General features: G+C 49.9%; 2 protein-coding genes across 2 annotated transcripts in view; one reads left to right on the top strand and one right to left on the bottom strand.

The window, feature by feature from the left end:
• Window positions 1-626: 626 nt before the first annotated feature.
• On the top strand, window positions 627-7091 carry LOC142930060 (uncharacterized). The gene is made up of 5 exons (XM_076071974.1): window positions 627-635; window positions 1805-1955; window positions 2544-2767; window positions 4055-4290; window positions 5005-7091. The coding sequence occupies exons 1-5, from the start codon at window positions 627-629 to the stop codon at window positions 5210-5212; spliced, it is 828 nt and encodes a 275-aa protein (XP_075928089.1). The 3' UTR covers window positions 5213-7091.
• The window catches only part of ACAD9 (acyl-CoA dehydrogenase family member 9), a 28287-nt gene continuing 10291 nt past the window's right edge, over window positions 6543-24538 (bottom strand). The window contains exons 10-18 of the mRNA XM_032966455.2: window positions 19315-19385; window positions 18722-18841; window positions 17541-17669; window positions 16513-16592; window positions 11442-11568; window positions 10028-10105; window positions 9430-9558; window positions 8409-8481; window positions 6543-8020 (exon numbers count right to left, since the gene is read on the bottom strand). Coding sequence (XP_032822346.2) covers window positions 7920-8020; window positions 8409-8481; window positions 9430-9558; window positions 10028-10105; window positions 11442-11568; window positions 16513-16592; window positions 17541-17669; window positions 18722-18841; window positions 19315-19385 — 908 coding nt within the window. The 3' untranslated portion in view covers window positions 6543-7919. The remainder of the gene's footprint in view (window positions 8021-8408; window positions 8482-9429; window positions 9559-10027; window positions 10106-11441; window positions 11569-16512; window positions 16593-17540; window positions 17670-18721; window positions 18842-19314; window positions 19386-24538) is intronic.

The following is a 24538-nucleotide window of genomic DNA, read 5'->3' on the forward strand; positions in this document are numbered from 1 at the left end:
TCAATGACAGATGCGGATACCCGTCGCACAAATGTGAAATTTTAAACTCTCCAGGAGTGTGCGACTGTGGTCACCCAGGACAGACCGTATAACGACGCAATACCCGATCCACAATGCGAACGAGACATCGCGGCGATACCACTCCGCTGCTCCTGACGCGGTTATCTGGCTCGACCAACCTGCACCATTTAATTGTAGTTATTGCTCTGCATCTACGTGAGCCGTACAAAATGAGAATAATGTGAGAGCTGCCGTACATTTGAAACAATTGGGGTGTGACAGCATGATGGGGTTTTTCACGTGTTGTGTATTTGTTGGGGGTCGGACGTCGGGGGCCGCACTAAAGGCCACCAAGGGCCGCCAGTGACCCGCGGGCCTTGCAATGAAGAACGCTGCCCTCGAAGCGTTCTCTAGAGCGGCGGTTCCCAACCTGTCATCCGCTGACCCCTGGCGGCCTTGCGAGGCTACTACAGGGGGTCTGTGTAAACTAAATAATAACATCCTCACCAAGGATTAATGTACAATTTCAAATAACTCTGAGTAATAGAGAGGCACCTTCCACCAGCAGGGAGGTGAGACACGCAATTGCAGGTCTGCGCCTTTACCTTTTAGATCATTCCGGACGCATGATGCGGGCAAAGTTGCGGGGCTACCTGAGGTGGTGGGTGGCAATTGAACATCCTTGGGAAACATTTGCTTTAAAAAAATATATATATTTTGAACAAAATCCACCGCTCACCCATTGCCTCTCAATTTCCAATCACTCAACCATTCAATTACGCATTCTCGCCACAAAGCGGCGCACTCGTCCCAGTGCTGGTCCATGTGTGCGTGTGCGTTGGCGATACGTCGGCAACAGGAATCCCCATACTCTTTGGTTCTTTCGGGAATGTCACGTAGGTAGAAAAATAATAGATCACGACGTTTCGATCGCAACACGAGCAATCGTCATCAGGTGGGACAACCACAGCAAGAAAAAACTTCAACAGTTTTTTTTTTCTTGCTGTGCTTGTCCGACCTGATGACGATTGCTCGTGTTGCATTCGAAACGTCGTGATCTATTATTTTTCTACCCACGTGACTTTACAAGAACCAAAGAGTACGGATTCCTGCGGTCACGAAAGCTTCAAATCAAGATGGAGCAGGAATAGTTTAATTCTGAGATGAAATTTTAGCAAAGCGCAGAAACCGATATTTCACGTCGTGATTGTTCCATTGGCCACACCACCAACTCACTGCGCTGCACTTGGCGAGTCTCGTGGCATCCCGCGAAACGGGAGCGTGGACGTTGTTCCTCGTCGTGCGTAGTGGCTCGCGCACTGCACTGTGAACCCGGCAGCCCGGGTTCGATGGCCGCTCACGGCTAACATCAGTGACATATCTGAACCGGTGCTGGCCTCACCTCGGCTGACCCAGCGCTACTTGGTGTCGAATGTAAAAAATTTTTTATAGATTTGACGTTTACATGTCTCTCTCCCCGTGGCCACGTGGATTTTTCTCCGGGTCCTCCGGTTATTCCCTCCACATTTAGAATGAGCATGTGTTCAGAGCATTTGGCTGCTATATAAATTTCCACGTGATAAGCCCCCTTTCGTCGAGGACAGGTCGTTTCTGAAAAAAAAAAGACCTACATAGCTCAGCGGGCCTTACCCGGTAAATTAAAAATTAGTCGATCGTTTTAGTAGTTGAGGCGTCGTGCCATGTCGACCTTCGGATGTGCTCGCTAAGAGCAGCAGCAGCAGTAGTGTGTTTGAGGCTACACGGGAGGCCTTCATCGTTTTTTCCTTCTGATGGCGGGGACCAGGCGTGGACGGAGAACGTGCTGCACCGCGGCGCGCTGCGCCCACCCCTCCACGGCCGTGGCCGCTGGAGCTGGGAGCTGCGCCGGAGCGACTGGGAGCTGTACGGCCGCCCCCCGGCGCCCCCGCGCATCTCCACGTCGGTCCACGCGGAGGGTACGTGCGGAGGAGGCCCGTTTGCGGAGCCCGCCGGGACGGCGGCCGATCGAATCGCGCGTGCCGAGGCGTCGTCACCACGCGGGTGATCGCGGACGCCCGGAATCGGAGCGTGGCGTTCCAGGTCGATCCGCTTTGCGTAGCTGAGCACAAATGCCGTCTTTTTGCCACGAACTGCTGCGGGCATCTTCAGCAGCTACAGTGAGGGATCCCCCCCCTGCCCAGTAAACATGCAACCCTGGGCCAACGTGGTTGGAATCGTCGGACCAATGTTAGCCCGACTGGGTGGGCTCCATCGCTCAGACTCCTGAAGATGCCCTAAGTGGTGTGCGGTGAAACGTGGTTTGCGCCTCTCTGTTTGCCGTATTTATGACTTGAAGATGTTCGCAGTAGCGCGCGTGGCGAAAGCTTGAGAGAAGAACTGCTCGAGTGGCGGCCTAACCCAGGAGGGGTACTCCTGGAAAACCTGAATCACGACGATTCGTCAATTACCTGTGACCGGGGCGGGGGGAGCGGATCGGTCGCCTGCCCGGGGTTTGTCACGGGAACCGTCTCGGCCCATCCTCGTGCCCCGCGCGGTCACCCTAGGGCCGACCACCGCGGAGCTGCTCCGGGCGTGGGAGCGGAGCGTGCGCGGCCCCCTCCTCACAGTGCCGCCGGCGGCGCCCCCCATGGGCTTCCACCGCCTCCTGCCGGCGACGGAGGAGCGCCCCTCGGGGCCCCTCGCGTCCCACCAGCTGGCACGCCTCGCCGGCCTCCTCAAGGACCCCCCGCACAAGCTCTCGCTGCGCAAGCCGGGGATGCTCTTCCAGGTGACGGCGCCTCTCGGGGGTCATGGCGACTGTCATCTCATGTCGTGATCATAGAGCGCCTTCGCTCAGGGCGTTCTTCACAGCGTTTAAAAAGCGGTAACAGAGAGAGACTGATTGAGATGGTAAAAGGGGCGTGCGAGGGCCGAGGAAAGAGTGAGACCGTAATTGAGGGCACAAAGGGGTCGCGGAAGGGCAGGGGAGGGACGGGAAAAGGTGAGCATCGTCCTGGTGGCATTCACGCACGCATGCCTGTACTCCGCCACTGTGGAGAAGAGGCTTGGTGGGTCGCACACCAAGCCTTCCCGTAGGCGTCGAGAAGGCGCTACCCTTTGTCTTGCCAGGAGAATGCAGTTCATAAAAAAAATGGACATAACGCCACCTGTTTGTATGGGATAGAGTGTTTCCCCCTTGCACACGTGGGCTTCCGCCAGTTGCACCGTTTTCCTCCCGCATGTAAACGCCCGTTAATTGGCCAATAACACCTTACTCTATTTAGGATGGCAGAGCTTAGGCAATTGTTGGTGCCGACTCGCCGCACAGCTGCCTTCCCGCTTGTCTGTGGTTCCCGCTTGTCTGCGGTGGCGCAGCAGTTAGCGCAGTGCGCTATGAATCCAGTGACCCCTAGCTTTGATTCCCGGACACGCCTACAGTGACATCCGAAACGGTTCTGGACGTCGTGCCATCACCAACCCAAACTGGCTGGATTGGTGAAGTACGGTCAATCTCCATGACCGACACGGGGTGGGGAGGCCTCCGTCCAGCAGTGGATTGACAAGGGAAATAGAAAGTAACGGAAGGACGATCATCCATTGATCGATCCACTGCCGGATGAATGCCTCTGCAAGCCATCGTTATCTCTCACGGTCCTTGCAATGCAACAATCCGCCGAGCTCCTGCACGCGAGCTCATTTCGTCGTTAAATCTCCGTGGCGGCCATGACACTCGCGAGGTTCACTCCATTGGCTGTCCCTCTGTCATTCGTCTTGGCCGCGGCTACCGATGATCACATCGTGTCGTGTGCAGGTGATGAACGTGTCGTTGCTTCGCGCCACCTCGAGATTAGCGATGGCTTTGGGAGGAGATCTTCAAGCAGCATTAGATTGAGCATGGCTGATGATTTTTTTTTGTTATCAATCACTTTAGAAGTTCGTGAATAGAAAAGACGAATTGATTTGTGTACACGGAGTCATTTCTCGAACGTGCAATGAACCAAGCGTGTGCGACGACGATGATGACGATGATGACGACGATGATCGTGAGCCAACGCGACTCTCCGAAACCTCGCAGCCTATCCCCGTGCTGGCCGTGGTCCGTCACCCGAGCCTGGAGCGACTCTCCTTGACGTCGTCGGGAGGGGAGGACGAGGACAGGGAGGAGGCGAGCGAGGAGGAGGTGGAGCGCGAGACCGGTCGCGGCTTCATGCCGGGGCCACACGAGCGTCGCGCGTGGACGCTGCCCGGGAATCACCTCGCTCGGCACAGCCACGCCCGCGGCCCAGAGGCACGCGACCCCAAGGCCTTCGCGTGAGTGGACACCACGCGCGGCAAACGGCACGCGCGGCAACATTCTTAGGAAGTGGCTCGCGCAATTTCACGTGTGTGCAGTACGAGAGCGTGGAAGTCTGGAGGTTAATCGACGAATCGATGCATCGCCACACACCTGCTCGTGTGCACCCCGTTGCGAATCTTCGCCAGGGTCCTTGCATTTGCCACGCGTCTCTTGCGCACTGTTCAGTTTTCGTTTCCATGTCTCTGATCCACTTCCCATCAAGGAATACTGCAGCCGCCGATACGCAACACACACACCGTGGGCTCATTGATTTTGCGCAGATTCACAATGAGGCGATCCACAATCGCCCAGAATGCAAACTTTCTCGTCACAACTCGGAGGCTAAGCAGCCTCGAGCCTGCATCACGCATGGACGGGCCACTCGCCACGCATGACAGGCGTTACAAGGCTTGTGGGTCTGCGTTGTGTGCGGCAAGAGGACACTGCAATAAAATAAAAAAAGTCGTGCTGCACTATACTCTTTGGTTCTATTCGGTAAAGTCACGTAGGTAAAAATAAAATAACAAAAATCACGACGTTTCGGCCACAACACAAGCGGTCTTCATCAGGTGAAGGGACCGGACTGTCCAGAGGACAGCCAAGCCCAGGTCGCGTCCTTTAAGCTGCGTGTGCTGCACTTGTACGCTTCTGCATCGTTTGATGGGAGCGCGATCGCCCGCCCGCGGCAGGACCCTCATCCGCGAGCGCGCGCTGCTGCACCGTCCGCACGTCGCACCGCTGCAGCCGGAGGAGCGCAGGGGGCCCCTGTTCGCGCCGGCGCCTCCACCCGCCGGGCCGTCGCCACGGCCTGCCGCTTTGGAGCAGCCCGCCGAGCGGCACGGGAGCGTGGTGCGGGCACGCACGCACCGCGAGGACGCTCAGCTCTACGTGGCGTGACGGTACGCAACCGCAAATTATCCAGTTGGGATCATAACATAGCAATCATCACCCCCTACCGGCAGACCAATACCCCAGGTCACTCTTGCAAATGAGACAATCCTGATCGCGCGTGTTCCCACCTGGTTAAACACATTTCTTTTCATCTTAAGTACAAGTGGCACACGTCCGTCCTGGAGCTGCGTCCCGGGCTATCTGTCTCATGCGGATTTAACAAGGTGCAGACGTACGCCACGAATGTTGATTATTGTTCATGCGAATGTCGTCGTCGCGGGCAGGGCATTGTTCCACTACTGCTGCCAATTGTGTTTGTTCTTAATGTTGCTTTGGTGTTCATTTAAAGTGAGAGAACACCAGACGAGCATCAAATACTCACGAACACACAGTCGTCAAGCAGTTGCCGGAACATGCCCGTTAACAAGGACACTCGAGTTTGATAACGGCGATGTTCTATGCAGAACTAAATGACTATTGGCCAAGACTAATTAGATAACCTTTTGAACTGAGAGAAATAAAAATGATTTCAACTGAGCCGAGTGCGGCATGGAAAAAGATAGTTAAATAGTCTTCGCAGACTCAATAGAAAGTGTACGTATAATAATTATAACACACTATTATAACGTTACAAACCATTTCGTACAGTCACTATAACTCATTAACCATGACTAACCCCGTTTCACCAACTAATATGTCCATCATGTTAATATATTTTTGTTATTGTTGTAGCTTTCTGATTATTGGAGCTTTCTGACCTGCCCCTACTGGACGTCTCTGAATTCGTATTTCTCGAGGATAAAGATTCAGATTTAACATAATTCATCAGAATCGAATATATTTTGTGAATACATTTAACCTTTAAGTATCAATTCCTGTCACTCGCTGCTAGTGTGGGTGCACGTTGATGACATCACACCCCCTATTTAAGGCCCAAAAACCAGGGGACATTTTCAAAATGTTGGAAACTGCCCGATGATGCTGGTTGTGTAACTACCAGCAAACGTGCGACTACCCAATTGTTCCATGTTGCGGATTGCTCTCCAACATAACCGGTGTGCTGTAGCAATAATACATTGGCACGTTTGTTCACGTGACAACTTTAGAAACTATTTTAACTATTTTTTTTATTTTTACCAGGTAAGGCCCGCTCAGCTATATAGCTTTTTCAGAAGTGACCTGGCCACACATGATAGCCCTTAATAATTGGCTGTGAGGTGGAGGAGGGTGTATGACACATTTTACGATTGCGATGTAACCCAAAAATCAGTTTTACGTGGATAGCTTCTTAAAATCAAAACGTGAAGAGTGACGAAAATTGAGATGGCGTCACGGGTCACTTTGTTGTATTTCAGTTTTATTTTTATTTACCAAAACCCTTCTTCTTAAACAACATACACTACGGGCTCACAAACAAAAAAAATAATCACACATCACACCTTAAAATTGATTTCAAAATAACACGCCACCCTCAATCATCCCGATTCGATATGCATACATACAGTGCATTGAGAAATGTGAGCCCGTGGCAAATATTGCTCTTAAGACGGCGATGAACATTTCAGCAGACAGGAACACTCCACGTGCCCCGCCAACAAGTGACAGAGGGCGAAATATCAGCCGTCAAAGCGCTGCACAGGAGCGCCCGTATTACGGGTGCAGTGAGATCTCGGCCTCAGGGTCAGACGCATCCCTGCTGGACGATCCCCCAACCACGCTTGGCTCTACGGTGGTCACCGCGAGGCAGGGAGCCTTTAACGTACTGAAAGGCCAAGGAGGACTTTCAAATGCCTTTTGGCGGGCCACAAATTAGTCGTCCAATATACTTTGATGACGATCAGGACTACTTTGCATTGACTGTGCACTGAACTACAGTGTTCCCAGATAGAAAATATTTCCTCCTACTACTCGTACTATGCGCTTAGTATGGCCAAGATGCTTGCAGTTATGGATGAGTATCGTTGGTATGCCTTTTTCGAAATTGTAGGCCTCATTTAGATGCGGGCCGTATGAAATGAAGTCGCGGGCCCCATTTGGCCTGTTTGGCCATAAATTATTGACGCTCTCCCTTGGGTTAACATGCACTCCTGTTTACAGCACAAGGCCGTTTATACAGCACAATTCTTGTTAGAGGCACGTTAATGAAATGGCACGCATTCTCAAGCCCAACACCCAGAAAGTGGTTGTGCCCATCATGGATACGTTTAGTTCAAGAGGCTCGTGCCATGAGTCCAGTTTCTAGTTTCCACGGAACACTCAACTCGAGTTTGCCGCGCCAGTAACACTTTTCTATTAGACTTTTTTTTACTCAAATTGGCAGCGAATATGGGCCGAGGCCAGAATTTTCCAGGCCATCATTGCATCCCAGGTTGGCACGACTTTCCCTACCCCAAAGTCAGGAAATTCATCACCCAACCAACCATGTGAATCACAGCTGTTGTAGCCGGCAGGGCCGTTAAATTTCACGTTTCATTTAACAATTACCAATTAACATTTAATTTTTGCCAGCAACCTCATCTTGACCTTTTGACTCTCAAGTATGTCTTGGAATTATCTGATAACTCGAGTGACTCGAAAAATCACAGCTGGGATGCTGGGAGAGATCAGGCCAGACTCGAGTTGACCCGAGCTGCGTGTCCTGTGGAAACGAGGCAGGGACGTTGCGTTCAGGGCCCCTAGGTACGGCGGGAGTGGACGAGTGTTGCGGTGGCGCTCAGAAGGTCCGCTCCAGCGGATGCGAGCAGATGTAGCGGCGCCGAGTGAGCACCTGCTCGGCGATCTTCTTGTAGTTGGCGTCCATGTTCAATTCGGCCTCTGTAGGATTGACAGCGATGGTGGAAGCGATCCCACACATTGAATACAAAGCCAAAGATATGTCCCCTGTGTAGCCTGAACAAACTGCCGGGGCAAGTGCTGTTAGCGAGCACCTATGAAGGCCGGAACTGCATACTAGGGGGTGGGTGGCCAGCACCACGTCCGGCCGCCTTTATCTCTCTAGTGACAATGTTTACACACCGCAACAGGTACTAATTTGAGGCTGAGTCGACCGAGGGGAGGCCCAGGACCGGTTCAGATATTCGTCACCAAGTCGAACTCGGGACGCTGGGTTCGTAGCGCAGTACGCTAACCACTGCCCTACCGCTCCCCACGTTCAACATACACACACACACACGAACAGTGTTATTGGACATGGACCACCTGCCTTTGGAAAGCTGCGTGAGTAGAAAGGTGTTCTTGAAGTAGGCTTCCGTGCAGAACGTGTTGGCCAGCAGCACCTGCGGGCGGGAGAAAGCAGGGTCCAGTTCTCCAGTTTTTTAGGTTAGAGGTCGCGTAAATGTGTCGTAAGCCCACCTCCACCCGACTCGGCCAATCAGTAACGATTGTCACTTGAGCAAAACGTGCCAACGCGTTACTACTTCAGCACACCGGTGTGCTAGAGAGGAAAACCACAACATTTACAATTTCAGTTCGACGTTTTCGCTGGCGATTACAACCAGCATCATCAGGTGATTGCCAGAATTGTGAAGAGGTCTTCCTGTTTTTGGTCTTAAAATAGGGTAAGGTGACGATATCACTGTTCACCTGCAAGTGTTAAAGACTCGGGGGGGGGGGGGTAGGGAGTACGTGTATTCATATAAATTATAATGGATTGTGTCAATACGAAATTATAGATGCTACCGACATGGTTAGTCAGGGTTAATCAAGCAGGCGTGCTAAAGATATCCAGTCTCTTGGCCAAGCTGTTATTAGTTGCCGTCTGTTGCTGGCCGCTTTGAGTTACAGGTCTCTCCAGGCCTGTGATCAGCTACTGAGACAGCGTATAAAAAGAAGTTAGCAATGTTAACCGACTGCTCTGACGTAAGATCTGTAGTACGTCAGTCTAATGGTGATGGCATAAAAACACTTCCCTTCGTTTATAATTTGAAGTAGCACAAGTTTTATAGTCACAACAATTGTTTTTGAGTATTCTTTATGCAACTGGCCACACGGGTCTCTGTGAAAATTGCCATTAGCCATTAGTTTGCAGCTCTAAAGGAGATGCAAGATCAACCGAGGGCTTTTCGCACCCGGCACACTTCACCCAGTACTCCTCTCTCTCTATGGCCATAACTGCTCGTCACACACCTACTCCAATCACGCCACACCCAGTACAGTTCTCGCTATGGCCGTGGTCACGTTCCATACGCCAGCCTGCACGTTGACAGTTCGATTGTGGGACCCACCTCGTGGTCGTGGTTGCGGAGTCCTATGGAGATGGAGCGCGAGGCGCGAGATAACACCGCCGTCATTGCGTACGCGTTCATCGCCACATCCGCCACACGCTTCAGCACCATCTGCTCATCCACGATCGTCTGTGTCGCAGATATGGACGGCACGCGCGCGCGCACAAGCGGGACGCTCGGTAAACGGCGAGCGTGCCGCCGAGACGGACGACGCACGCTCGGGACGGTCACTTAATGACGAGCAGAGGTAACCGGATCGCTCGCAGGTCACAGCGCTAAGCTGGCACCGCCAAGATCTTTGGTTTTGTTGGACGTGGGTTATGGCCGCACGCAATTAAACCGGTGGGCGTGAGCAAGGAATCGCAGGGCCAACACCGTTGACCTCTTTGCATTTAATGCGAGGAGCAACATCGATCCGACGGGACGTTGCGCGTTCGTCCGATGGATGAGATTTTGACTGCGGTGTGGCGCGTGACGCGAGATCCAGGGGCCGGGGGAGCGGCGATTGCTACGCCCGGTGCCAGGACTCGGGGTGGTGGTGGGGGTGGGGGTGGTGGTGGTGGTGGGGGTGGTGGTGGCGGTGGGGGTGGGCACGCACCTTGCCGAAGCGGAAGAGCAGCGTCTCCACAATGCAGCCGAAGCTGTACACATTCTCCTCCAGCATCCGCGCGCTGTCCTGCCGGAGCCAAGACAACGGGCGCCGTTAACGAGAACATGTAGACAACCAGATAGACGATTCACGACCTACGCAGTCCGCCACGGAACAGTGATTTGTTAAATTCTAGCAATTTATTAAAGATCCTAGATTTTTTTTGGAACGCACGTGTGCAGTTTATGCCGATTGTTTACAAAAAAGCCAAATGAGCATGGTGATGTGAGTGAAATTATAAAAAAAAAATGTTCTGGAAGGGCTAAAAAAAAATAACTTTTGGCTAAATGATGCCCAAGGTTATGTTCATCTCATGATGAACACTTACGAATACCCAACCCCAAGTAATTCGCCTGCCGTCTAGCCTGACACTATTGCCCATTAACGCATCGACAGTTTCTTAAGGTAACCATTAATTGAGTTTAAAAAAATGCCACAAAATGTATCCCTTTCAAAAATTGAAAGATTAAAGAGGTAAAATAGTGAAGTTGGTTGTGGTGTAAGGCGATCGTGGGCTCATGGGAGGAGTTTCAAGTTTATCTTGCTTAACCAGACGAGACCTCGAAGACCAGGATGAGTCTCATTGGCAAGACTGACTTGGGGCATTCGCCTGTCAGCAGGGGGAAATGATTGCTGCTTCAATCTAGATTTGAAGCTTTGGTGACTGCAGGAATCCATACTCTCCATTTCTTTCGGTAAAGTCACGTAGGGAGAAAATAAAATTAAAATAAATCACGACGTTTCGATTGCAACACAATCATCATGATGATGATTGTGTTGCAATCATGATGATGATTGCATCATCATGTGTTGCAATCATGATGATGATTGCATCATCATGATGTTTTGCAAAGGAAATGTCGTGATTTATTTTAATTTATACCTCCGTGATTCATATTCTTGCTTCTTTCGGTAAAGTCACGTAGAAGGAAAATAATAAAAATAAAAAATAAAATTCCCACGACGTTTCGATTGCAACACAAGCAATCGAAACGTCGTCATGATGTGTTGCAATCGAAACGTCGCGATTTATTTTATTTTATACCTACGTGACTTTACCAAAAGAAACAGAGAGTATGGATTGCTGCTTTGTGCACAATCCCAATTGAGTAATGTGTGCGTCATTTTCAAAATTGTCAAATTTGGACCCTGGCGCCGGCACATGATGGCCTGATCTTGCAAACTACATCAGGGGGGTCTTTAACGTCCACTGCGGAGCAGATGGCGCGAAGTATTACTCGAATTTGTATCCCCGCAGTAATATTCGGACCGTGAACCTCTGCAACAAGCGGGGAAACGCGTGACCGCTGAGCCGTGTCACCGTGTAAGGCTAAGCGCGCGAGAGTGTGTCCCCTGTAGAGACCTGCAGGGATGGGTGGACGACCCAGTCTTTTCCTGTGAGCCCCAGGTCGACTTTCCTGGAGAACATGACCTCGAATTTGCGTTTCAGGATGGTGCCGAATGCCGACAGGTCTCCTTTCTTCATTGCCCTGGTCGTGAGCGTCAACACGTGCAGTCACACACATAAAAAAGAGACGAAGATCCCCCCCCCCCCCCCCCCGTACAGCCTTAACAGACTGTTGGGGCTGTTAGTGAGAACGCCGACACGGCACACAAGGGGGTGGTTGGCCAGCACCATGCCCGGCCGCCTGTCTCCCTAGTGGTGATGTATACACTCTAGATTTGAAGTTTTCGTGACTGCAGGGATCCATACTCTTTAGTTATTTCGGTAAAGCCACGTAGGTAGAAAATAAAAACAAAATAAATTAAATCACGACGTTTCGGGCGCAACACAAGCGTCCGTCATCAGGTGGGACAACCACAGCAAGAAACAATTGCTGAAGTGGGCAAAAGGGCTGCTGTAACAAGAGGCTATATAGGTAAGACAGGAGGGGGGGAGGAGCCAGGGAGGAGAGACAGAGAGGGGGGTAGGGGGAGTGGAGCGCTGCCGAGTGAAGAGCAGCTAGAAGGGATTAAGGGGCGAGAAACGACAAAATGTTGGGGGTGGGGGAGTGGGCGGGGATGGGAGTGGGAGGTTGAAGAGAAACTGGAGATGCGGATATGAAGACAACACCATAAAGCATTTAAGGTTTTACCTGGTTAATAACATCCTTCCAATGATTGCTCAATTTGTATACATCTTCTCGGTTGAAGTTATTTCTGTTTATATATCTGGATAGCTTCAGGAACAAACCTTTGATAGTAGCCCGAAGGTTTACAGAGCACCTTGGCGAAAGCCTACGTGTTAAACTGAATATCATGAGAGCCCACAGCGTTAGAGCAATGGTCAGCCACGGCAGAGGTATTAGTCCTGCCGTGTTTCAGATCGGACTTGTGCTCGCGAACACGGTCCGAGACATGTCGTTTCGTTTCCCCAATGTAACAATCACCACAGGTGCAACTTAGTTTGTAGACTCCAGGATATTGCATGTCAGGGATGACATCCTTCACAGATGGGATTATATCACGGATTTTGTGTACTGCACTGAATCGGACCTGGATCTTGTGTTTGTTTAAGATTTTGGAAATCTTTTTAATTCCATACGCCCATCCATCAAATTCACCATGGAAGTGGAGAAGGATGGTAAGCTACCATTCCTGGATGTTTTGTTTGAGAAGAGACCTGATGGCTTGTTGGGACACTGTCTAGAGGAAAGCCTCCCACACAGATTCCTATCTAAAACCAGATTCCCACCACCATCCGGCACAGAAGAATTCCCTCATCAAAACACTACACTATAGGGCCCAATGCATTTCTGACCAACATCACCTAGCCAGTGAACTGGAACACGTACGCCAGGCCCTTAAGATGAATGGATACTCGGACCGCATTATCCGCAAATCTGTTTCTCCAACCATGGAGAAACAACCCCCTGAGACGCCAATCAAAACCATCGCATTACCATACATAGCAGGCGTTACCAAAAAAAATTCCAAAATCTTAAACAAACACAAGATCCAGGTCCGATTCAGTACAGTACACAAAATCCGTGATCTAATCCCATCTGTAAAGGATGTCATTCCTGACATGCAATATCCTGGAGTCTACAAACTAAGTTGCACCTGTGGTGATTGTCACATTGGGGAAACGAAACGACATGTCTCGGACCGTGTTCGCGAACACAAGGCAGATCTGAAACACGGCAGCACTAATACCTCCGCCGTGGCTGACCATTGCTATAACGCTGTGGGCTCTCATGATATTGTTTTTTCCGAGACCAAGGTACTCTGCAAACCTTCGGGCTACTCTCAAAGGTTTGTTCATGACGCCATCCAGATATATAAACAAAGACATAACTTCAACCGAGAAGATGGATACAAATTTAGCAATTATTCGAAGGATGTTATTAACCAGGTAAAACCTTAAATGCTTTATGGTGTTGCCTTCATATCCGCATCTCCAGTTTCTCTTCAACCTCCCACTCCCAGCCCCGCCCACTCCCCCCCCCCCCAACATTTTGTCGTTGCTCGCCCCTTAATCCCTTCTAGCTGCTCTTCACTCGGCAGCGCTCCACTCCCCCTACCCCCCTCTCTCTCTCTCCTCCATGGCTCCTCCCCCCCCTCTCTTACCTATATAGCCTCTTGTTACGGCAGCCCTTTTTCCCACTTCAGCAATTGTTTATTGCTGTGTTTGTCCCACCTGATGACGGACGCTTGTGTTGCGCCCGAAACGTCGGGATTTAATTTATTTTGTTGTATTTTATACCTACGTGACTTTACCGAAAGAACCAAAGAGTAGTGATGTATACACACCGCATCAGGTACTCATTTGGCCGTAAGCAGGAATCTAACTCCAGCCATTTAATTCATAGCGCAGCGCGTTAACGGCTACACTTACCGCTCCCCACACTGCCGCAGTCACACGCATGCACGAGTTACGTACTCCACTGATCATGAAAACTGTCAAGAGCACGACAACTACAGAGCCAATATTTGCAAAGTACTGTTTGTTCAGAGGTGGAACAATGCATCGATTCATCAGTTACTGTACATATTTAAACTCACGACACATTATCCTGAATGTACCAAAAGCGTATTGGCGGTACACCGGTGCAGCATAACACACCAGTCCTCATAAACACCATCTAAAATCAATATTTTAACTAACATTCATCTTCCGACTGCTTTGACATCACGAGAACTGATTTTTGACGCACCACCACTCCACAAGATTTTCTGACCGGGGTTGCAATTTGCAGGAAACTAAATAATTATTGCAAAAAAAATGGCTTTTTTTATACCACGCACGACCGGTCTACCGTCAATACGTTAATTTCCACAATTCCTAGGCTTTTGTTAATAGACTGCTGGATGAATGCTCCCCATGTTACGTTGGTCAAATGTGAAGGTTGTTTGACTGTACTTCACAACCTTGGGTCAGTGCGATTTGGTGAAGGGAGGGACTCGGGATTGGTTCGGATATCACTTGCCAGTGAAGTAAACCACGGCAGGGAATTTAACTCATGCGGCTGGGTTTCATAGCGCAGTACACTAACCACTGCACTACCTGTCTACAGTGAGGGAAAAAAGTATTTGATCCCCTGCTGATTTTGTACGTTTGCCCACTGACAAAGAAATGATCAGTATATTATTTTAATGGTAGGTTTATTTGAACAGTGAGAGACAGAATAACAACAAAAAAATCCAGAAAAACGCATGTCAAAAATGTTATAAATTGATTTGCATTTTAATGAGGGAAATAAGTATTTGAACCGTCTGCAAAACATGACTTAGTACTTGGTGGCAATACCCTTGTTGGCAATCACAGAGGTCAGACGTTGGCCACCAGGTTTGCACACATCTCAGGAGGGATTTTGTCCCACTCCTCTTTGCAGATCTTCTCCAAGTCATTAAGGTTTCGAGGCTGACGTTTGGCAACTCGAACCTTCAGCTCCCTCCACAGATTTTCTATGGGATTAAGGTCTGGAGACTGGCTAGGCCACTCCAGGACCTTAATGTGCTTCTTCTTGAGCCACTCCTTTGTTGCCTTGGCCATGTGTTTTGGGTCATTGTCATGCTGGAATACCCATCCACGACCCATTTTCAATGCCCTGGCTGAGGGAAGGAGGTTCTCACCTAAGATTTGACGGTACATGGCTCCGTCCATGCGGTGAAGTTGTCCCGTCCCCTTAGCAGAAAAACACCCCCAAAGCATAATGTTTCCACCTCCATGTTTGACGGTGGGGATGGTGTTCTTGGGGTCATAGGCAGCATTCCTCCTCCTCCAAACACGGCGAGTTGAGTTGATGCCAAAGAGCTCCATTTTGGTCTCATCTGACCACAACACTTTCACCTAGTTGTCCTCTGAATCATTCAAATGTTCATTGGCAAACTTCAGATTGGCATGTATATGTGCTTTCTTGAGCAGGGGGACCTTGCGGGCACTGCAGGATTTCAGTCCTTCACGGAGTAGTGCATTACCAATTGTTTTCTTGGTGACTACGGTCCCAGCTGCTTTGAGATCACTGACAAGATCCTCACGTGTAGTTCTGGGCTGATTCCTCACCGTTCTCATGATCATTGCAACTCTACGAGGTGAGATCTTGCATGGAGCCCCAGGCCGAGGGAGATTGACAGTTCTTGTGTTTCTTCCATTTGCGAATAATCGCACCAACTGTTGTCACCTTCCCACCAAGCTGCTTGGCAATGGTCTTGTGGGCTACAAGACCATTCCAGCCTTGTGTAGGTCTATAATCTTGTTCCTGACATCCTTGGAGAGCTCTTTGGTCTTGGCCATGGTGGAGAGTTTGGAATCTGATTGATTGCTTCTGTGGACAGGTGTCTTTTATACAGGTAACAAGCTCAGATTAGGAGCACTTCCTTTAAGAGTGTGCTCCTAATCTCAGCTCGTTACCTGTATAAAAGACACCAGGGAGCCAGAAATCTTTCTGATTGAGAGGGGGTCAAAGACTTATTTCCCTCATTAAAATGCAAATCAATTTATAACATTTTTGACATGTGTTTTTCTGGATTTTTTTGTTGTTATTCTGTCTCTCACTGTTCAAATAAACCTACCATTAAAATTATAGACTGATCATTTCTTTGTCAGTGGGCAAACGTAAAAAATTGAGCAGGGGATCAAATACTTTTTTCCCTCACTGTATTTGCACATAACTAGTATAAGTGGCGAAACTTTGATTCTAATGCACGAAAGATGAACAAATATAAAGGGGATAGTCGGAGTGGTTGTTGTGAGTTTTATTTTAAACCTGGTCTGTTTTGAGCTTGCAATGTACTCATAACCTCATGTGAAGATGCAGTCGAAGGAAAATCTTCAAGTGAACACACAGGGAAGACATAAAGAGGACCCAGAATACGCCAGAAGAATCCGTAGCCCCGAAATTTGCCAAATGCGGTTGTGTACACGATAGCTGGCGATGATGCAGAGTTAAAAGTCGGTTGCCGTTGCACTCAAGTTAAACGTTCACACTCACTTGACTTTGTCCGTCATGATCTTTCCCGCGTACTGAATGCCCGACAGAGCAGTGAACATCCGCAGAACTTCATTGGTGCCCTGTTGATTTGGGACAAAAAATGTATTGTGGAAATGTATGCGACAAGAGCGTCATGTAGTGGTGGTGGTGGTAAATGCCTGTGATTCAGTACTTTGGGGTGCAGGGGGTTGGTGGATCGCATAGAGGTTCGTGAAACTCCCAAAACCCACTGGGCTCCAAATGTACCAGCAAGTGAGCTCATGAACCCATCAATGTGGACTTTTGAGTGCTATGCATGGGTTTTCTCCAGGTACAATTCGTTTTCAATGCAAAACAATACTGATGAACAGTATGACAAGTCACTGGGGATTTTATAGTCAAACAAATGCCATTATTGCTATACTCTCATACCTGTCAACCCATACGCTTTACCCGTATTCTTTTACAGGGAAATGTAGTTTTCAGGTCCATAAGGCATACAGTCGCTTCAATACGGGAAACAAAGTCATTATTGTCGATTTGTTTGTGTTTCTCAATTTTGATGGGACTTTGTAGGATGAACGTTGAGATTTATAAGGGCACGGGTGACCAGTAAGGTCTGTAATAAGGTCGGCACTGATAAGGGATTGACAGAGATGTACTCTGAATGTTTAGTACAAGGACAACAATCGCTCGGCTGGAGTGTGTCATAAATTGAAGAGCCAAGGATACCCATCTCGGAAAAGCATAAAGATAATCAATGGCTAGGCCATGTCGCATGATGAAGAGGAAAAGCACATCGGAAGGAGAGAGTTGATGATGGGTCCGGTCTACAAAGAGGTGGTACGGAGCGGTGAACCAATATGTGAAGGACTGCGGAGTGGATGTGGAGATGATGGCCCAGGACAGAAATGAGTGGAGGAGGACGAGGAATACAGCTCCCCACCCCGACCGGTGGGGGAAATACCGGCAAGAAGAAAGCAAGCACATGGTGCAGCAGTAGATCAACTAAACGGACGAAGAAATATGACCGGTGCGTCTGGCCTGACCTCAAATATAAGGAGGATGCGTGCGTCGCGCAGGTAGCGCTCGTACGGGTAGTCCTTGGTGTAGCCGAGGCCTCCCAGGATCTGCAGCGCCTCGCTCACGCACTCCCACGCGCACTCCGAGCTGAACACCTGGTGTCGCAGGAGGAGACGCGCCGCGTTGTGATTTCACCGCGATCCGGACTCCGCACCCACATAGGCAAGACTGCATTATCCCTCTATTCCAATCGCGCCGCTCTTTCCCAATACAATCCTGGATCAGTTAAAAAATTGCACTCACCATCTTCAAAGTTCTCCAAGGGCTCGCCCTAGCCTACCTTCTCTCCTGTCATCTCACTCTACTCCCCTCCATGTGCTCTCCTACCTCTCCCCTCTCACTCCACTCCACACACTCTCCTACCTATTCCCTCTCATCTCACTTTACTCCCCTCCATGTGCTCTCCTACCTCTCCCCTCTCACCTAACTCCACCCCACGAACTCTCCAACCTCCCCCCTCTCATCTCAACTCTACTCCTGCTCTCCTACATCTCGCCTCACTCCACTCCACACACTCTCTGCACCAACAAACAAGGGTTTCTATGTCTATGAAAAGCCCCCAATAGTTAATATTTGCCCAGTGGGAGGTCACTCGGTGTTTTTTTTGCCGTCCTCATAGCCTGGAGCTCCCCCTCTTCAGCCCACTGTGCTGTCGACTGCCTGCCCCTCCGCGCGAGTGCAGGGGCAGGCGACCGACAAATTAAATATGCCCACTGTTCCTGTACAGCGACTTGCGATGCAGTCACGTTAAGTCGCAAAATAAATCCGTGTTGTATTATAACTCTGCATGAACCAGATTGCAACGCATTGGCCAACATGATCGAGGCCATGATTCCTACATTCGTTTTATTTAAAGCCAAACGAGAGGCCCTTGGGAACAATACTTCAACAAAGCAATGCAGTAACGTTTATAACGTTTATTAATTCTGCGCACAACCTGAAGATCCCGTGATGTGACTCACAAGAGTAGCCCATTGTGTGCCGGCATCATGGTCCAACTTTTCCACCTTTGAAAGATTACCCGCACATTTTAATTTGAATGTGCGTGGCAATCATCACCGCCTATTATGGAAAAACTCTCCTGAAAAAGTCATTCAACTCGGTGAGGCTTCACTGGGTGAACAATCATCATCATTATAATAACAACCTTGACCATGGCAGCCTCCACAGAGCAGTCGAGCTCTCCCGGCCGGTCCATCATGCCCGCAGTGAGGTACGCCATGCTCTCCATCACGTACGCCTTCACCGTCATGTTCACAAACTTCTCCTGCAAGGAAGCACGGCACGGGCAGGGTAGAGTTGAAGTTATGAAAGTTCTGGAAGGTTCAACCAGGACACATTGTGAGCACCCCCCACTCTGTTAACAGTCTGGCTACCCGAACCCTATGACCCCTGTGGTTACCTGGTCACTTAAACCCATGCAGGCTTCTCAATTCTGCGTTTTGTATTTAGTGTGCTGTCCTTCCCCCACACCTCCGATTAGCGCTGTTGGTTACATATGGTGCGAAAAAAGTTCAACACCTAATTCTCCAATAAGCGTGCACTCTCATGTTAATATTAAGGGTAACTGAATGAACGGCTGATAATAAAACGTCTGCCGCTGAGCACTGCAATCACGGCACGTGGCAGTGGCACCCGTTCGGTCTGCAGAGCAAAAGGTGGGGTTTTAAAACCCACACGAGGGAGACGCGAGTCCCAGCTTAGATACTTGATACAGTGGAGTGGCCATTTCGTTCTCACCTGAATCATCCCAAACTCGCTCAGCCGCTTGTTGAACTGCTTCCTGCTGCACGCGTACTCCGCGCACATTGCTGATGGGAAGGAAAGGGAGGAGCATCAGAGGGAAGCCCAGGCAACTATCGGAGTGTCTGACCATCGGGGACCGAATGACCATCGGACTGACCAACCAATCGACTAAACAGCCCTCAGACCGACCAACGACTGAGCCACCGAATGAATGACTATATCGCTTCTGAAGACGGTCCACTAAAGGTTACAGCATGACTTATTTGGTTCTAACACTTAACTCTGAACACTTACTACTCCGATCTAAAGCACAACTTCGGCCAAAGTTAAAATCCTGCTGTTGTAATATCTGGAGTGGAGCACCCAGTTCTGACCTGGCTGCACGTGACAGAATTCAACGTAACGCAGTCAGGATGAACGATGATCCAGCACTCACTTGATCACCGGTGGTCAGTCGCCTCCATACCATCCGTCTATCGCGACGACCGTGGCTACTGCTGCGCCCGTGAACTTCACTAAACCGATTCCTCCACCGATGTTGAGGATTCTGTTTACCAGACTGTTTCATCTCATCTATAATGTCATAATCATAATAATTTAAATTTATCAAGTGCCCTTAAACAATCGTTCTCAGGGCGCTATGCATGGCAAGGCAGAAAGATGAAGTGAGAAAGACGTTTGAAAATTATCTAAAGAGAGAAAGCCATTTTAAACAGATACATTTTAGTCGAGATTTTAAGATTTGTAAAGTGTCTCGGAAGTCTTGACCTCGAAGGGGAAGGAGTGTTGTGTTCAACCACCACACTTGCAGGTCTCAACAACACTCTCGCTCACTCACTGCAGATCTCAATAACACTCACTCACCACAAGTCTCAAGAACACTCTCACTCACTCACTGCAGATCTCAATAACACTCTCACTCACCACAAGTCTCAAGAACACTCTCACTCACTGCAGGTCTCAACAACATTCTCACTCACTCACCGCAGGTCTCAACAACACTCTCACTCACCGCAGGTCTCAACAACACTCTCACTCACCGCAGGTCTCAACAACATTCTCACTCACTCACTGTAGGTCACAACAACATTCTCACTCACTCACCGTAGGTCACAACAACATTCTCACTCACCGCAGGTCTCAAAAACACTCTCACTCACTCACCGCAGGTCTCAACAACATTCTCACTCACTGACCGCAGGTCTCAACAACACTCTCACTCACTCACCGTAGGTCACAACAACATTCTCACTCACCGCAGGTCTCAAAAACACTCTGACTCACTCACCGCAGGTCTCAACAACACTCTCACTCGCCACAAGTCTCAAGAACACTCTCACTCAACGCACCGTAGGTCTCAACAACACTCTCACTCACTCACCGCAGGTCTCAACAACACTCTCACTCACTCACCGCAGGTCTCAATAACATTCTCACTCACCGCAGGTCTCAAAAACACTCTCACTCACCACAAGTCTCAAGAACACTCTCACTCACCGCACCGCAAGACTCAACAACATTCTCACTCAACGCACCGCAGGACTCAACAACACTCTCACTCACCGCAGGTCTTAACAACACTCTCACTCACTCACCGCAGGTCTTAACACTCTCACTCACTCACCGCAGGTCTTAACAACACTCTCACTTACTCACCGTAGGTCACAACAAAACACTCACTCACCGCAGGTCTCAACAAGACTCTCACTCACTCACCGCAGGTCTCAACAACACTCTCACTCACTCACCGCAGGTCTCAATAACATTCTCACTCACCGCACCACAGGTCACAACAACATTCTCACTCACCGCAGGTCTCAACAACACTCTCACTCACTCACCGCAGGTCTCAACAACACTCTCACTCACTGACCGCAGGTCTCAACAACACTCTCACTCGCCACAAGTCTCAAGAACACTCTCACTCACCGCACCGCAGGACTCAACATTCTCACTCAACGCACCGCAGGACTCAACAACACTCTCACTCACTCACCGCAGGTCTCAACAACACTCTCACTCACCGCACCGGAGGACTCATCAACATTCTCACTCAACGCACCGCAGGTCACAACAAAACTCTCACTCACTCACCGCAGGTCTCAACAACACTCTCACTCACTCACCGCAGGTCTCAACAACACTCTCATTCACTCACTGCAGGTCACAACAACACTCTCACTCACTCACCGCAGGTCTCAACAACACTCTCACTCACTCACCGCAGGTCTCAACAACACTCTCATTCACTCACTGCAGGTCACAACAACACTCTCACTCACTCACCGCAGGTCTCAACAACACTCTCACTCACTCACCGCAGGTCTTAACAACACTCTCACTCACCGCATGTCTCAACAACACTCTCACTCACTCACCGCAGGTCTCAACAACACTCTCACTCACTCACCGCAGGTCACAACAACATTCTCACTCACCGCAGGTCTCAACAACACTCTCACTCACCGCAGGTCTCAACAACACTCGCACTCAACGCAGGTCTCAAAAACACTCTCACTCACTCACCACATGTCTCAACAACACTCTCACTCACTCACCGCAGGTCTCAACAACACTCTCACTCACTCACCGCAGGTCACAACAACATTCTCACTCACCGCAGGTCTCAACAACACTCTCACTCACCGCAGGTCTCAACAACACTCTCATTCACTCACTGCAGGTCACAACAACATTCTCACTCACTCACCACAGGTCACAACAACATTCTCACTCACTCACCGCAGGTCACAACAACATTCTCACTCACCGCAGGTCTCAACAACACTCTCACTCAACGCAGGTCTCAAAAACACTCTCACTCACTCACCGCATGTCTCAACAACACTCTCACTCACTCACCGCAGGTCTCAACAACACTCTCACTCACTCACCGCAGGTCACAACAACATTCTCACTCACCGCAGGTCTCAACAACACTCTCACTCACTCACCGCAGGTCTCAACAACATTCTCACTCACTCACCGCAGGTCTCAACAACACTCTCACTCACTCACCGCAGGTCTCAACAACACTCTCACTCACTCACCGCAGGTCTCAACAACACTCTCACTCACTCACCGCAGGTCACAACAACATTCTCACTCACCGCAGGACTCAACAACACTCTCACTCACCGCAGGTCTCAACAACACTCTCACTCACTCACCGCAGGTCTCAACAACACTCTCACTCACTCAGCGCAGGTCTCAACAACACTCTCACTCACTCACCGCAGGTCTCAACAACACTCTCATTCACTCACTGCAGGTCACAACAACATTCTCACTCACCGCAGGTCTCAACAACACTCTCATTCACTCACTGCAGGTCACAACAACATTCTCACTCGCTCACCGCAGGTCACAACAACACTCTCACTCACCGCAGGTCACAACAACACTCTCACTCACCGCAGGTCACAACAACACTCTCACTCACCGCAGGTCTCAACAACACTCTCACTCACCGCAGGTCTCAACAACACTCTCACTCACCGCAGGTCACAACAACACTCTCACTCACCGCAGGTCTCAACAACACTCTCACTCACTCACCGCAGGTCACAACAACATTCTCACTCACTCACCGTAGGTCACAACAACACTCACACTCACCGCAGGTCTCAAAAACACTCTCACTCACTCACCGCAGGTCTCAACAACACTCTCATTCACTCACTGCAGGTCACAACAACACTCTCACTTACTCACCGCAGGACTCAACAACATTCTCACTCACCGCAGGTCTCAACAACACTCTCACTCAACGCAGGTCTCAAAAACACTCTCACTCACTCACCGCATGTCTCAACAACACTCTCACTCACTCACCGCAGGTCTCAACAACACTCTCACTCACTCACCGCAGGTCACAACAACATTCTCACTCACCGCAGGTCTCAACAACACTCTCACTCACTCACCGCAGGTCTCAACAACATTCTCACTCACTCACCGCAGGTCTCAACAACACTCTCACTCACTCACCGCAGGTCTCAACAACACTCTCACTCACTCACCGCAGGTCTCAACAACACTCTCACTCACTCACCGCAGGTCACAACAACATTCTCACTCACCGCAGGTCTCAACAACATTCTCACTCACTCACCACAGGTCTCAACAACACTCTCACTCACTCACCGCAGGTCTCAACAACACTCTCACTCACTCACCGCAGGTCTCAACAACACTCTCATTCACTCACTGCAGGTCACAACAACATTCTCACTCACCGCAGGTCTCAACAACACTCTCATTCACTCGCTGCAGGTCACAACAACATTCTCACTCGCTCACCGCAGGTCACAACAACACTCTCACTCACCGCAGGTCACAACAACACTCTCACTCACTGCAGGTCACAACAACACTCTCACTCACCGCAGGTCTCAACAACACTCTCACTCACCGCAGGTCTCAAAACACTCTCACTCACTCACCGCAGGTCTTAACAACACTCTCACTCACCGCATGTCTCAACAACACTCTCACTCACTCACCGCAGGTCTCAACAACACTCTCACTCACTCACCGCAGGTCACAACAACATTCTCACTCACCGCAGGTCTCAACAACACTCTCACTCACCGCAGGTCTCAACAACACTCGCACTCAACGCAGGTCTCAAAAACACTCTCACTCACTCACCGCATGTCTCAACAACACTCTCACTCACTCACCGCAGGTCTCAACAACACTCTCACTCACTCACCGCAGGTCACAACAACATTCTCACTCACCGCAGGTCTCAACAACACTCTCACTCACCGCAGGTCTCAACAACACTCTCATTCACTCACTGCAGGTCACAACAACATTCTCACTCACTCACCACAGGTCACAACAACATTCTCACTCACTCACCGCAGGTCACAACAACATTCTCACTCACCGCAGGTCTCAACAACACTCTCACTCAACGCAGGTCTCAAAAACACTCTCACTCACTCACCGCATGTCTCAACAACACTCTCACTCACTCACCGCAGGTCTCAACAACACTCTCACTCACTCACCGCAGGTCACAACAACATTCTCACTCACCGCAGGTCTCAACAACACTCTCACTCACTCACCGCAGGTCTCAACAACATTCTCACTCACTCACCGCAGGTCTCAACAACACTCTCACTCACTCACCGCAGGTCTCAACAACACTCTCACTCACTCACCGCAGGTCTCAACAACACTCTCACTCACTCACCGCAGGTCA

The sequence above is a fragment of the Petromyzon marinus genome, chromosome 36 (assembly GCF_048934315.1).
Source record: "Petromyzon marinus isolate PM22_M1 ecotype Great Lakes invasive population chromosome 36, UKy_Petmar_22M1.pri1.0, whole genome shotgun sequence".
Classification (NCBI taxonomy): domain Eukaryota; kingdom Metazoa; phylum Chordata; class Hyperoartia; order Petromyzontiformes; family Petromyzontidae; genus Petromyzon; species Petromyzon marinus.

What these genes read in the sequence shown, in the direction of transcription:
- LOC142930060 (XM_076071974.1), top strand. An exon ending in CACGTCGGTCCACGCGGAGG is followed by an intron (nt 1,956 to 2,543) that starts GTACGTGCGGAG and finishes CGGTCACCCTAG; the next exon opens with GGCCGACCACCGCGGAGCTG. An exon ending in AGCCGGGGATGCTCTTCCAG is followed by an intron (nt 2,768 to 4,054) that starts GTGACGGCGCCT and finishes GAAACCTCGCAG; the next exon opens with CCTATCCCCGTGCTGGCCGT.